Below are 14,692 nucleotides of genomic sequence, written 5' to 3' on the forward strand. Positions count from 1 at the left end.
ATGTGGCAACCATATATATACAGGTGTATTTGTAAAATTTAATATACGAGGCAATTAAAAAAGATAGAACAAGTTATGAATGAAAGAAAATACTGACATACATAGTTATTAAATGTAACACAAAATGTGTTGTCAGTTCTGGATTTGCCATTGCTTTAGTTTCAATACTATCCCTCTACAATTAGCTAGTTTTCTCTTAAAACAATTATTTATATAAAAAAAGTAATTTATTCTTTCAGAAAGCTATACTATAGAACTGATTTGGTTCCCAAAAAGTTTTGTTGTTGTTATTGTTGCAGGGTTTAATGCCATTTTTCAGCACAAGATATACATGGTGGCCAGTGTAACAGGTGGAAGAAGAACCCTGGAAATCCCTGGGAAGAACCACTGACCCACAAGAAGCTACTGGCAAGCTTTCTTACGCACCCACGTTTGCTGAACCCGAGACTTGAACCCACGCAGACAGAGGTGAGATGGCAGTGATCCGGAACGGTGAGCACTTTAAACCGCTCTCGCCCCCACCAAAAAAGTTTTGAAGGAAGATAATAAAAGTTAGTTCTTGTTGCTTGTAATATTTACAGTACAAACACTGTAGATTTCTATGGTTTTTTAGGTCAAGGTGTATTTGCAAGTCAGATCTTTTGGAAGGGGTGACTTAATGTCAGTGAGTCAGAGTTGCTCAAAAACAAGCCCAACTAGAAAGATAGATAGATAGATACATAATGAAAAAAGAGAGATACTAGATCTTGTAAGCTTCAACTTTGACCTTGTTAAGGAGTATATATGTTAGTTTCAGAGACAAACAAATTAATGGCAAGTTGATACAGTGATATTTGAGGCATCCTAATATATCTGCTTGTCTGAAGTATGTACATTATCCCAACTTTTACAATGAAACAAAACTATCCCAAAAAGCACATTCCCACCTCATCTTTGGCTTCTAGGTCAAAGTTTGAACTGTTACACTTTAATATATATAACTCCAACATGGCATGAAATAAATTTGGTCTAATTTAATGCTCAAAATATCCTGAAATTTTATTTGTACAACATTGGTCATTTTTTTCCCCTTGATTTGCTTGCAGGTTGTAAGTTACTGCTTAACTTTGCATCATGAATTGTACATTTTAGCAAAGTGTTAAATTTGTGTCAGAAAGTTTTCTTTAGTGCACAATTCGACTTGCAGATACATTCACCTGAAAGTACAACTTTTGTTGGGAGGCACTCAAGAGCTACAAATAATCGAGGGGAGATAACTAGAAAAATTGCAGAGCTCCAACTCTACCTGCTGTCTCCTACAACTGATCCTTGGGCCATGCCTTCTTCAGCAAGGAACTCAGCAGCTTCTGCAGGTACTGAAGATAACAATTTTAACATTAGTTTGAGTATTAAATATTAAATTCTTTTTATTTTATAATTGCATATCATCACAAAATTTCTTTTGTCCAAAATGTACTGACTCTCGTAGACAATGAAATGGTATAATTGAAATCATACATGAAGGACAGTATACATTTATTTCAATAGTAGTGCCTACCTATTAAATGTGTTCTCCTTATCTTAATCTGATCTCAAGGCAACCTTTGGCCATGCTATGTTAAACTATCTCTATCTAGTTACATCATTTGAAGTTTCAAACTATGGCAAGTTAAGACAACTTGGTGAAGAATAAATCAAGTTTTACAGACTGGATAGACTGATCTGCCATTTGAAACCACTTAAATACTACAGACAAATTCAGGAAAATCTGTGCCAGAAGTTGTCTACAAGCCCTGACATGAAGTTTATTCATGTGGTTGTTCTGCTAGAAGGTACATGGCACAATAAAACTGTGTAAAACTACAGGAATCGATCTAGGTTGTTAGCAGAACAACAGGTCACCTCTTTTTACAAGGTACAAAAAAAAACTTCAGGGCAAGTTATTCCAATATCTTCATTAGGCAAAGTAGAAAATGTAGGGCATTGTTAATATTCATAAATACCAACAGTACAAGAAAAGGTAATTTACCATGCAGACAAACATGAAAATAACCAAAAGAAAATATAAAAATCTTACTAATATAAAAGGATGAAATTAACATTCACTAAACAACCAACCTGATAATATAGTACTTGCTCACTCTAAATTCCCTCATTATAACACATAACCTGTTATAGTGATTTAATTATTTATGAAACAACCAAGTTAAGAAGAACTCCCTCACTCTAAATTCCCTCATTATAACACAGATTATGTTATAATGACTAATTTATGAAACAAGTTGATAAAACAGCGTTCTCTAGAAATCCCATCTTTATAACACAGTTCTGTTATATTGAGACTCAACACTCATTAGGCAACCATCTTGATAATACAGCACTCCATCAATATAAGGTCTTTCTAACAGCATGGTTCAGGTTACAATGACAAAAGCATTCATTAAACTACCAGCTTTGATAATACAGTGCTCTCACTCTCTCTCTCTCTCTCTCAAGCTCTTGTTATAATGACAAACTCAGCACTCTTTAGGCAACCAACTTTGATAATATATCACACTCTCACTATAAGGCCATTCTTCATAACATATTTTTTGTTATAAAGAGATGTAACATCCATTAAATAACACAATTTGATAATACAACACTCACTTGCTAAGACCTGTTATTATATTATGGTTTGTATTGCGTTGACAGAATTAACAATCTTTAAACCTCAGATAATGCAGCATCACAATAAAACCTGTTATTACAACATCTTTGCTGATAATATTTCAAGGGTTGGACCTTTTTACAGTCATCTACCATAATAATCCTGTTCTTTAAAACCACATTATGCTAAAGTGTATTTTATGTGAGATCTCATTATCATGAATTAACCAAAACTATCATCATAATAGATTATAATTAGCTGTGGAAATCAACTATCATCATAATAGATTATAATTAGCTATGGAGATAAACTATCATTATTATGGGTTATAATTAGCTATGGAAATCAACTATCATTATTATGGGTTATAATTAGCTATGGAAATCAACTATCATTATTATGGGTTATAATTAGCTATGGAAATCAACTATCATTATTATGGGTTATAATTAGCTATGGAAATCAATTATCATTATTATGGGTTATAATTAGCTATGGAAATCAACTATCATTATTATGGGTTATAATTGGCTATGGAAATCAACTATCATTATTATGGGTTATAATTAGCTATGGAAATCAACTATCATCATAACAGATTATAATTAGCTATGGAGATAAACTATCATTATTATGGGTTATAATTAGCTAAGGACATCAACTATCATCATAATAGGTTATAATTAGCTATGGATATGAACTATCATTATTATGGGTTATAAGAACTATCATCATCATCAATGGTAAGTTCCCATACTCAGAGCATAACTATCTTAAGAATTAAAAAAATTCTGCAGTATAATATTGCCTTCATCAGCAACCAATGTTGATCATCTGACTTACAATGGTCACATGATATGAGGAGACTGGTATAGATAGGTGGTAATTCAAGCCACTCGTCCCAGTTTAATGTTTGCCTCCTCTGTTATATTTTGATTGCCATTATAAGTCATGTGATCAACATTAGTCACTGATGAAGGCAGTGAGATAATGCCAAAAATTTAGAATTATTTAGATGATTATGCTATGGGTATGGGAAATTACAAAATAGCACGAACTGTCCAGAGCAAGGAAGCAACCCCGTTTCAGTTGTATCATTATTATGGATTATAATAAGCCATGAACATCAACTGTAACTAATATCAGTTATAATAAGCCATGAACATGAACTATCATCATCATGGATTATAATAAAATAACTAAACCTGTAATTATGATCGGTTATAATAAGATAACGGCTAATGCAATCAATATCATGGATTAAATTATGGTAAGAACCAAAATAGCAGTTAGTGAATTAAGTAGCAATTTCAAATACAAGATTTACCCTGCTTTATTACCATATTTTAGTAAGATGCCTTACAGAAAAGGATACTGTGATATTAAGAACATTTTACTTTGATAACAGATTTTAATACATCATTTCACATTAAAAAAGTTAATACATCATTCCACATTAAAAAAGTTAATACATCATTCCACATTTAAAAAAATTAATGCATCATTCTACATTAAAGCAACTTGAATTTTTGCATCTCATCTTTAATTAAGCAACAAAATGCACTGTATACAGCTCCACCCTCTCATTCCTCAGAATGAGATGATAACCATACTAAATCTATTTGTTGAAAAGCTACACATGGAACTAATTTTACAATGAATTTGCTTTAGGTTATCAAATTTTACCTATTCAGTAATTTTATTAGTGTTTCCCATAAAACAAATAGTTTGGGCATCATAGTACACACTATATTTCGTTTATAATGTGGACGATCAAATTCAGCTTTCAACTCATTGTACCAGATAGATGTAATGTAAATACTGAAAGTAAAATAAAATTATTAAAGCATTATAATAGATTATTTATAGAAACTATTGAATAAATTATATGGCCTTAGATATATGAACATAGTGTCATAATGTGCATACCAGTTTTTCATTAAATATCAATGTTTTGAGATGAAACTCATAAAATTAGTTAATTATCAGGTAATTTTTTCCAAACTAATATTTTAATTACTATTTCAACTAATCCATTATCATTATTAAATAATGGAAGAATGAGGTCTATAAATAAGAATTATATCTTCACCATCAAAAATTGCAAAGCCATATAAGCACTTTTCTGTGAACATGATAAACATTGTACAATTTGAGAATTTATTCCCACTGTCTGAATGATATAAAATCATTTTGGTTCGTAAAGGAGTCAGTTTAGATCAATCAGCTAAACATGCTGTCTTCAATGGGATTATGTTCTCAATATAAGCTGAATTGACATTTTCTGTGAATGAGATGCATAGCATACATTTATGTTATAACATCCAGTTGTTACAATCATAATCTAATGATGAAGGCAAAATGTAAAACAAATGAAATGTTTGTAAATTAACAGAGATTTTGTTATATCTATATCTATATAAATATATATATGCATACAACCTTCTACAGAGTCTTGGCGCGACTGTCTTCTATTCTTGGTTTTTGTAACTGTCTTGAGATCAGTCATTCCTGGCAAAGATTGTTCTTCTGATTCTGAACATCACGAAAAGGTACAATAGTGAAGTCACATCACAAAGAATTTAATATTACATGCAAGGAATGGTATCACTGTTACTCAGATTTACAACACAAAGAGACTTTTTACCATGTCACAAATCATTACCTCTGTTGGTGCAATACACCAATACAGAGAGACTTTTTACCATCTCACAAATCATTACCTCTGTTGGTGCAATACACCAATACAAAGAGATATTTTACCATCTCACAAATCATTACCTCTGTTGGTGCAATACACCAATACAGAGAGACTTTTTACCATCTCACAAATCGTTACCTCTGTTGGTGCAATACACCAATACAGAGAGACTTTATACCATCTCATAAATCATTACCTCTGCTGGTGCAATACACCAATACAGAGAGACATTTTACCATCTCACAAATCATTACCTCTGTTGATGCAATACAACAATACAGAGAGGCTTTTTACCATCTCACAAATCATTACCTCTGCTGGTGCAATACAGCAATACAGACTTTTTACCATCTCATAAATCATCACCTCTGTTGGTGCAAGTTAAACAAATATGGTCTGTCCTGAAACTTAACATTTAATATCACACAAATACATAAATATTTTTTTAAATAACATAAATGATAAAGTAAAAACAAGCAAATCATGTGGGCCTGAGATTGGTCTCTTGGCTTACAAATCTAAAAGCCCTTCATACCAGAATTCTATCTTCCAAATTTGGGTGGAACTGGTTATTATGACCTTGTGGTCATAAACATAAGTAACAGAAAAGAAGCAAAACCAACAAGTTTTATAAAATTTAACAAACAGTTTAATTATCAAAGTTATAAATGAAAAATGTGAGAGGAACTTACAGTATTATGAAGTAAATCCAAACTAGTCCTTATAAGGGTTTATGAAAGTTCTAAAGGAAAGAAAAGTTCCTTATAGGACTCACGGTACTAATTCAACTCCAATGGTAAACATATGGAAACACTATCATATTCAAAATTCAATAACTTAAAATTTATGGGTGCTGATAATGACACCTATAATTCTTCATGCACATCTAACCTTGGTGCAAGCTTATGTGTGGAGAACACCATATGACCCGCGGCACTTTGTTTACATACATATGCATGAAACACGTGTTATTGATTCTGCACCAAATGAATCAGGTGCTACTTTCAGTATTGAGCACTCCTGAGTCAAGCCTGTAAAAATGCTAAAATTGCATCAGTAGAAATTTGTCAATATTTTTTTTACATTACATATAGGATAAGCTCTCAAAAGATATTTTTCCTAAAATTTTAATTTTCATTATTAACCAATTATAGACCACCAAACCTGTAAATACTCTATTATTTCTTCACCCATTTCTAGACTGGTTCACAGTTCTTCCATATAATTAGTACCGTGTGTCTTATAAATTTCAATACTGGACATGTACTGATCCTCCAACAACTACGACGTTGTCAAAATGGCATTGTCCAGAATTCCATTGAATAATGTATAACAGTTCCAGAATAACATTATAATCAAATTAATGAGCACTTTCTATTTTCACTTAACAGTACAAACACGTTTTTTCCTCTCAAAAAACATCTAAGTACAACATAAAATACATCTGCAGACTAACAACAAACACAATAAGTGTGAATGTCTCCAAGAATCAGAATGAATCTGATTGCTTAATTTTCTCCTTATATATACCATATATTTTGACTGTACTTTGCAAAAGACCCCATGTGACAGCATACACTATTATGTCAAATTAAGTATATTTGTGTAACCTCAAGCAACTACTGGGAAGCCAAGGAACTATTCTCGAAACATTGATAATCGATCAGTCACTGAGAAACTATGCCATAGGTGTCATTTTAGGTCTTTTTAATTAGATTAATATTACTAACAGTCAACCCATACATAAACATCCATCTATAGATCCTATGTAATACTATACTCAAATCACATAGGCCAGACTGAACTAAAAATAATCTGTACACATTACAGCCATGAATAAGAATCATAAAAATTAGATAAAATCATGTACCAGGGAATTATTAAAAAAATAGATGTACATAACACTGGTCCATTGACTTTTGAGAAGAAGTTAAAAACTAACGATGATAGACACAAGCTGGATGCAAGGTCATAGCATAAGCTCCTTAGACCTTACAACCTGGTCAGCAAAAATGGAAAAGCTATGAAACCTCTCCAGACAGAAACCTCATTAATCTGATGATCACATAACATTATATTAATGTCTAATCCCCAACTTATATTCCATCAGTCAGATCATTAAAGTAAACTTTTCAAAACGAAACTTTTTGTTTAGCAGTCTTTCCAGCAATTCTTGTAAAAATGTAGGACAAAAGCAGGGCTACATATAAACAAAAAGGGGGGTGGGAATAGGAATATTAATACAGTACCTTTATGAAACTTATGTAAATTACTGAAATAGTAAAATTTTGACTTGCCTTTGTAAACCTGAATAAAAGCACGCTGATACCCAATACACTGTCTTTAGTAAAGACTGCACCTATCTTCTCTAAACATCATCTCAACTTCATTAACAACTACTGATAGTATCTGAATTGGCTTTCCTATGGCAATTCATCCAATATGTAATCAAGTTTCAGAATAATACTGATGTAAGATGGGCAAAGAGGGCTATTTCATGAAAAAGTGGGGAAAGTAGGGAATCAGACCAAAAAAAATGAGAAAAAAGTTGGAAAAACTAGAGTCTCTGGAAAGACTGGTTTGGGTGCCAAGAATTTTCGTACTTAAAAGTTTCCTTTATGATGCACCAAGCATGGCAGGGAAAAGAATTAAAATAGTACTGCAAAGTGAACACTACAAGGACATAAAATGAACTGTATTATGCAAAGATTTTTTTCAAAATTTTTCTTTATAGAACAAAACTAATCTGACATGTTTAACTTTAAAAGTCATAAATAATGTTGGAAAACTGTGTGCTACCTTAATATTATCATCATAAATATGTATGTAACTACACATATATGTCTTTCATTTGGTAAGTACAATTAGGAATTATAACTGGCCAACACATTCTATTTCTGGTCCAAGAAAAGACACAATATAGGATGATTCAGATGGAAAAAAGTTAGTTGAGACATTGACCACAGCTCATTGCCTGCATTTTCCCAGAGTTGTCAAATACTCAAAATTATGAACACTTTAAGCCACATGTGTTTAAGATACCTGAGCAAAATGACAGAACAGTGTTCACCTATTGAGAAGAGTCCATCTGGCAGATATGGAAGTTCCAACTTATTTTATATTAAAGTTTCCTATTATGAACCTCATTGATATTTGATTTATTAGATATTAAAATTGTTAATTAGTGAAAAAGCTAAAGCATACAATGTAAGCCAAATGAAAATAGTAACAACCCATGATGTAAATTAAATAAATACAGTGGTAATTCATATGCAAATGAAATAAATACAGTGGTAATCCATGATGTAAATTAAATAAATACAGCGATAATCCATGATGTAAATTAAATAAATACAGTGGTAATCCATGATGTAAATGAAATAAATACAGCGATAATCCATAATATAAATCAAATGAAAATAGTGATAACCTCTGATGTAAATAAAATAAATACAGTGGTAATCCATAATGTAAATGAAATAAATACAGTGGTAATCCATAATGTAAATGAAATGAATACAGTGGTAATCCATAATGTAAATGAAATAAATACAGTGGTAATCCATAATGTAAATGAAATAAATACAGTGGTAATCCATATGGATTCTGTCAGACTCTTTCTTACCTCTATATAAAGGTTCCAAGTTGGATTCTATGTCAGACCCTTTCTTACCTCTATCTAAAGGTTCCAAGTTGGATTTCATGTCACTCTTTCTTACCTCTATCTAAAGGTTCCAAGTTGGATTTCATGTCACTCTTTCTTACCTCAATCTAAAGGTTCCAAGTTGGATTTCATGTCACTCTTTCTTACCTTCATCTGAAGATCCCAGTCTGGATTCCATTTCAGACTCTTTCTGCACATCCGGTTTGGTCAATCTTGCACCTGCAGAAGGTACTGTCATCAACTCTACCTCTGGGACTATATCATACTGTAATTATAAATCATTAAAAAAAAAAGTGTTTTCTTATATAATAATAATAATAACAGTAATCAAAATAATAATAATAATAATAATAACCATGCCAGAAGAGACTGTCAACAACAGCAAGAAGTCCCAATATTGCTTGAATGAAAGCAAAGAATAATTTTTTCAATAATAAAACAATTTTAAGAACTTTAGTTTCAAGATTGACAGTTTTTCACAAATCAAGTCTTTCCTTGAATTAAGAGGAACCTTGTTTGCTGTGCAAATAGTAGTGATGTAACACACAATGTCGTGCAGGTACACAATGAGGCAAACATATACATGATGTGTTGAAACATTTTGGAGTTGTTTTTCATGATCTTCAATTTTCAGTGGTCCCTCAGTTACTAGGCCATTGTTTTGTAGTACAGTCTAAGTTTTCTGCATCCTTTTGTAACAGTCAACATCTGAATTTTGATGCCATGTATGTTGTGTGTTGCAGAAAAGAGATCTTAATGTTGCAGTCAAGACATAAAATCACAGTATATATCGGTACACAAATTCTAGACATAAAATCGTAGTATATATCGGTACACAAATTCTAGACATAAAATCGTAGTATATATCGGTACACAAATTCTAGACATAATATCGTAGTATATATCGGTACACAAATTCTAGACATAATGTCGTAGTATATATTGGTACACAAATTCTAGACATAAAATCGTAGTATATATCGGTACAAAAATTCTAGACATAAAATCGTAGTATATATCGGTACACAAATTCTAGATATAAAATCGTAGAATATATCGGTACACAAATTCTAGATGTACAGCAATGTATACAAATTTACAGCTGAACATAGTAACTGATGTACAATCAGAGGTAAATGAAACTCATAGACAAAGGCTTAATGATCTTCATCAAATTGTGAGAATCAGAGCATTTATTAAGTCCCCTAATTATCCTGATGTACAGGTGGATATGCATTCAGTGTCTGCCTGATGTACAGGTGGATATGCATTCAGTGCCTGCCTATGTACAGGTGGATATGCATTCAGTGCCCACCTGATGTACAGGTGGATATGCATTCAGTGCCCACCTGATGTACAGGTGGATATGCATTCAGTGCCTGCCTGATGTACAGGTTGATATGCATTCAGTGCCCGCCTGATGTGCAGGTGGATATGCATTCAGTGCCTGCCTGATGTGCAGGTGTATATGCATTCAGTGCCTGCCTGATGTACAGGTGGATATGCATTCAGTGCCTGCCTGATGTACAGGTGGATATGCATTCAGTGCCTGTCTGATGTACAGGTGGATATGCATTCAGTGCCCGCCTAGATGTACAGGTAGATATGCATTCAGTGCCCGCTGAATCTGGAATTCCACAAATAACATCAGATGCTTGTGCATGCATATCAGTCTCTTAATAAATTCTTGATTCAGCAACTGGATGTGGTGCAAGTAAAATGATCAGCAGGTGTAGATTGTTGATTTTAAAGAGTGGCACTCAGGTCTCTCTTTAAAACAGCTTACACTGGATGTTAGAACTTGTTTAAGAAAAAAAATTCTGGTTTGAGGAAGCGACTAATGAGATTATGGGAATTTCTGCAGTATGTCTTGAAAAAAAAAATACATCATGAGTCCAGGTCCCAAAATTACCAAAATGACTCATGAGCATTACTGTAGTATGTTGTGAAATAAAACATACAATGTGAGTTCTGGTTCCAAAATGACCAAAGTGATAACATGATAAAAAAAAAAAACATACAATGTGAGTTCTGGTTCCAAAATGACCAAAGTGACACAATGAAAATAAAAAAACATACAATGTGAGTTCTGGTTCCAAAATGACCAAAGTGATACCACAATAAAAAAAAAACATACAATATGAGTTCTGGTTCCAAAATGACCAAAGTGATACCATGATAAAAAAAACATACAATGTGAATTCTGGTTCCAAAATGACCAAAGTGATACCATGATAAAAAAACATACAATGTGTTTTGGTTCTACCAAGTGACATTATAAGCATTACTGTAGTACACTGTAAAATTCTGTGTGTGTGTGTGTGTGTGTGTGTGTGTGTGTGATTTGGATTTTTAACATAGCTTTAAAAATTTTTTAGTCATATCGCTACCATGTCTGCAGTGTGGCAGTTTATAGTGAAGCATAGCACTGGGGCATCATGTCGCAGACATGTAGCATGATGTCTCACCCAGTCATATTATCCTGACACTATGCCAACCAGTCCTAACACTAACCTCTTAATGCTGATCACCCAGCAAGGTGGATGTTAGTACCATTTTTTTAAGTCTTTGGTGTGACTTGGCTGGGAATCGAACCCATGCCCTACGCATCCGTGGCAGATGCTCTAACCACTAGGCCACTGGAGCGGTCACACTGTAAAATAAAACCTCATGAAAAAAGTACCATTTCTATGGCCTGCTGCTCCCAGTCTTCTTTTGGAATCTCTGGTGCTTTCTTAAACATCTCTCCATCATGAGAAGGCTCGATATCATCAAGAAAAGCTGATCTTCTAGGTTTTCTACCTATGTAATGACAATACATGTTGATAAAAATTTCAATTTAAAAAGTAAGAAAGGTTATGTCTAAAAACAGCAAAATACTAATACAATCTACAAAAAAATGAGTCACAGGGCCTGAAAATCTAATGAAGTTATCTATATATAAATCTGGTACAAAGAAACATGCTAGCTAACTTCATTTAACTAGTTCAGTTTTTCTTCTTTGTGTTAAAAACAATTATTACTGACACAGTCTAGGTTTAACTCGTTCGACCCCAGAGGTTTCTGTCGTTTTTGCCTGAAATGCGAGTAGGAAAGACATTTTTGGGGCTATTTCTGAATACATCATAATACATCGGTGTTCAACAGATTTTCCATGAGACTAATGCCTAGTTACATTAGAAACATCGTTTTCCATTGGTTATTTTGCTTGCGCATGAGCAGAAGGGTAAAAGTTCTTTTTCTTTTTTGGGGGCTTAATGGACCCATCATTTTCGTATGGAGACTGCATTTTATTCCAAATGCCCACCTTATCGTAGTTTTTGCAAAGGTTCACTTATCTGTGTGCAGTTCAGACCGGTCTGCCTTAGATGTGAGGCCAAAAAGGTCTAAAATCCGGACACAAAATCGCATTCCGACCATAAGCTAATTTTGGGTGAAAAAAAAGCAGGTCCAAAAAATGAGGTTTTTCTCTATGTATGTTTGTAGTGCAACTAGAACTTCCAGATTATCTGGTATCATTGTAGAGCTATATCTGTCTGCTTTTTTGTAATACCACCCAAGTTGGTGTATCTTAAATGACCTTGATGCTGTACAGCTCGGAAATAGAGTACAACCTCATCATGCCTACAGGCGGGATTGGGGCCAAATGAGTTAAATCGTACAAAACCTAAACAGTTATTTAAAATAACAAGATGGCCAGGGCCTGCATACTGAGCTCGTCATCAAAGCATTGCTGTAACAAATCTGACATTGACCCAAAGGTCAAAAGGTTGAATGAGTGTGTTGCAGACTCAGTAGCCTTCTTCCAAAATATGAATGGTATCTATCAACGAGTTTTAAGGAATATAAACAAATGAATAACATTGCCCAAAACTTTAATGCAAATATTCAAGGACCATAACCTTGACCTCAAGGTCAATCAAATTAGTCACAAAATAAATTGTATTTATTTCATAATGATTCATCTTAATTTTGAACAGAATCCAACAAAGGATTGTGGAAATACAACACATTCTGCACTAAAGGGTGCCTCTATTAAGTATTCACATTCCTTCAACAGCCATTTTCTCCATGTCCCATAATCATTCTTGTGCAGAAAATGGCTTGCATGAAGCAGTCACCTGCTGTATGAGGCAATATATTTCAATTCTTAGAAGTGTCTATTTAAAACAAATTTCTTTGTATTAGCAAATGAAGTATGTAAACTCTGACCTTGACCTAATAGCACAAACTATGTATGACGGTGACTTTGACTAAAATGGATTCAAGATGGATGTGCAGATGTGTAGGTGTAAGGATGGGCAGCACCAAATCAATCTACCCACTTATTTCTTTAAATATGAGTAATACCAGGGCCACTAACTCTTGTTCACCATCATTTAATTCAAAGTATTTTATAACTCAGGGTAGCTAGTGATAGCAAAAACATGACATGGTGCAACAAATGATAAATGGTTAATATTGACTTTGAAAACTCAGAAAAGGTGGTTTTAGTTTAAATGTTCAGGTAAATATTTTTGAAAGCAATAAGTCTATGACATTTCACAATAACAAAAGAGTTTGTTATATAAATATGTGTTGGCAACACTTTCAGAAAACAGTGGAATTATCAAGTGTAGGATTAGCAGATGTAAAATCCAAAGTATATATCCAAAGAAGTTTATTTGACATTAAAACTGATACCCACCTGAATCCCCCACGAAACTGGTCTCCTGCATTTTATCTGTCTCTTTCCAAGCTACAAAGAAAAATAAATTATTGAACATAATGTATGCAAACGTTTTTATCTCTGGTCACATCTTAGGTATTAGAAAGTATTATACTTTTTAAACTCATATATTATGCTTATCTCGTTAAGCTACATTTCTTGGAAATAGTAAATGAAACAATCAATTTCATAAGTTGCAATGGTTATGATGTTATAGGATTTAATGATTAGCAAATATGAAAACAGTATTAAAATTTTAGGGGTGTAAAACTACATCAACGCATCAACAAGATGCCATGTTTCCAGTCTTTGTTCTTGTTATCATACCATCTCACCTTCATGCATTTTCCAATGTTGACAGCAGACAATACAACTACCTGAAAACTCTTACTGTCCTATATTAGGAAACTTTTGTACTTGCATGCAGAAATGTGACTTTTTAAAAAAAAAATTAAAATGAAGTTGATAATTAAAAAATAAGAAATTAACATATGCCACAAAAAATGAACATCTTTAATTTCTTTCTTTTACAGATAATATATTTTGGTGCTTTAATTGGGACATACAAGCAAACTTAGGGGTCTTGCTGGACTTAAAAAACTAAAATCTGCTGCAATATTATTGAATTTTGTATCTGATACACTGTAAAATGGATGTAGTCTAAATTTTCCATTCTGATACACTGTGAAATTGGTATAGTGTAATTGTACAATCTGATAAACACTTTAAAAATGCTTGTAGTATACACACTGTACAAATGGGTCTAGCATAAACTGTACAATTGTCCACTGTGTAAAAATTGGTGTAGTATAAATTGTTCAATGTGATATACTCTGTACAAATGGGTCTAGTTCGAATTATCCAATCTGATAGACACTGTAAAATGAGTGTAATATAAATTTTCCAATCTGACACACTCTGTACAGATGGCCATAGTAAAAACTGTCCAGTCTGATACACACTCAGCAAATGGGTGTTGTATAAATTATC

General features: G+C 33.0%; 1 protein-coding gene across 2 annotated transcripts in view; it reads right to left on the reverse strand.

Annotated features, from left to right (window-relative positions):
* LOC149791099 (uncharacterized) overlaps positions 1–14,692 on the reverse strand; it is a 55,799-nt gene that overhangs the window by 24,388 nt on the left and 16,719 nt on the right. The window contains exons 4-8 of one of the 2 annotated variants that reach the window (XM_089973015.1): positions 13,682–13,732; positions 11,678–11,796; positions 9,142–9,259; positions 5,072–5,164; positions 1,286–1,355 (exon numbers count right to left, since the gene is read on the reverse strand). In XM_089973015.1, coding sequence (XP_089829141.1) covers positions 1,286–1,355; positions 5,072–5,164; positions 9,142–9,259; positions 11,678–11,796; positions 13,682–13,732 — 451 coding nt within the window. The remainder of the gene's footprint in view (positions 1–1,285; positions 1,356–5,071; positions 5,165–9,141; positions 9,260–11,677; positions 11,797–13,681; positions 13,733–14,692) is intronic. The other variant, XM_089973017.1, reaches the window with a different exon arrangement.

Source organism: Sinohyriopsis cumingii, chromosome 10 (assembly GCF_028554795.1).
Source record: "Sinohyriopsis cumingii isolate HCF-2022 chromosome 10, ASM2855479v2, whole genome shotgun sequence".
NCBI classification, from domain to species: Eukaryota; Metazoa; Mollusca; class Bivalvia; order Unionida; family Unionidae; genus Sinohyriopsis; species Sinohyriopsis cumingii.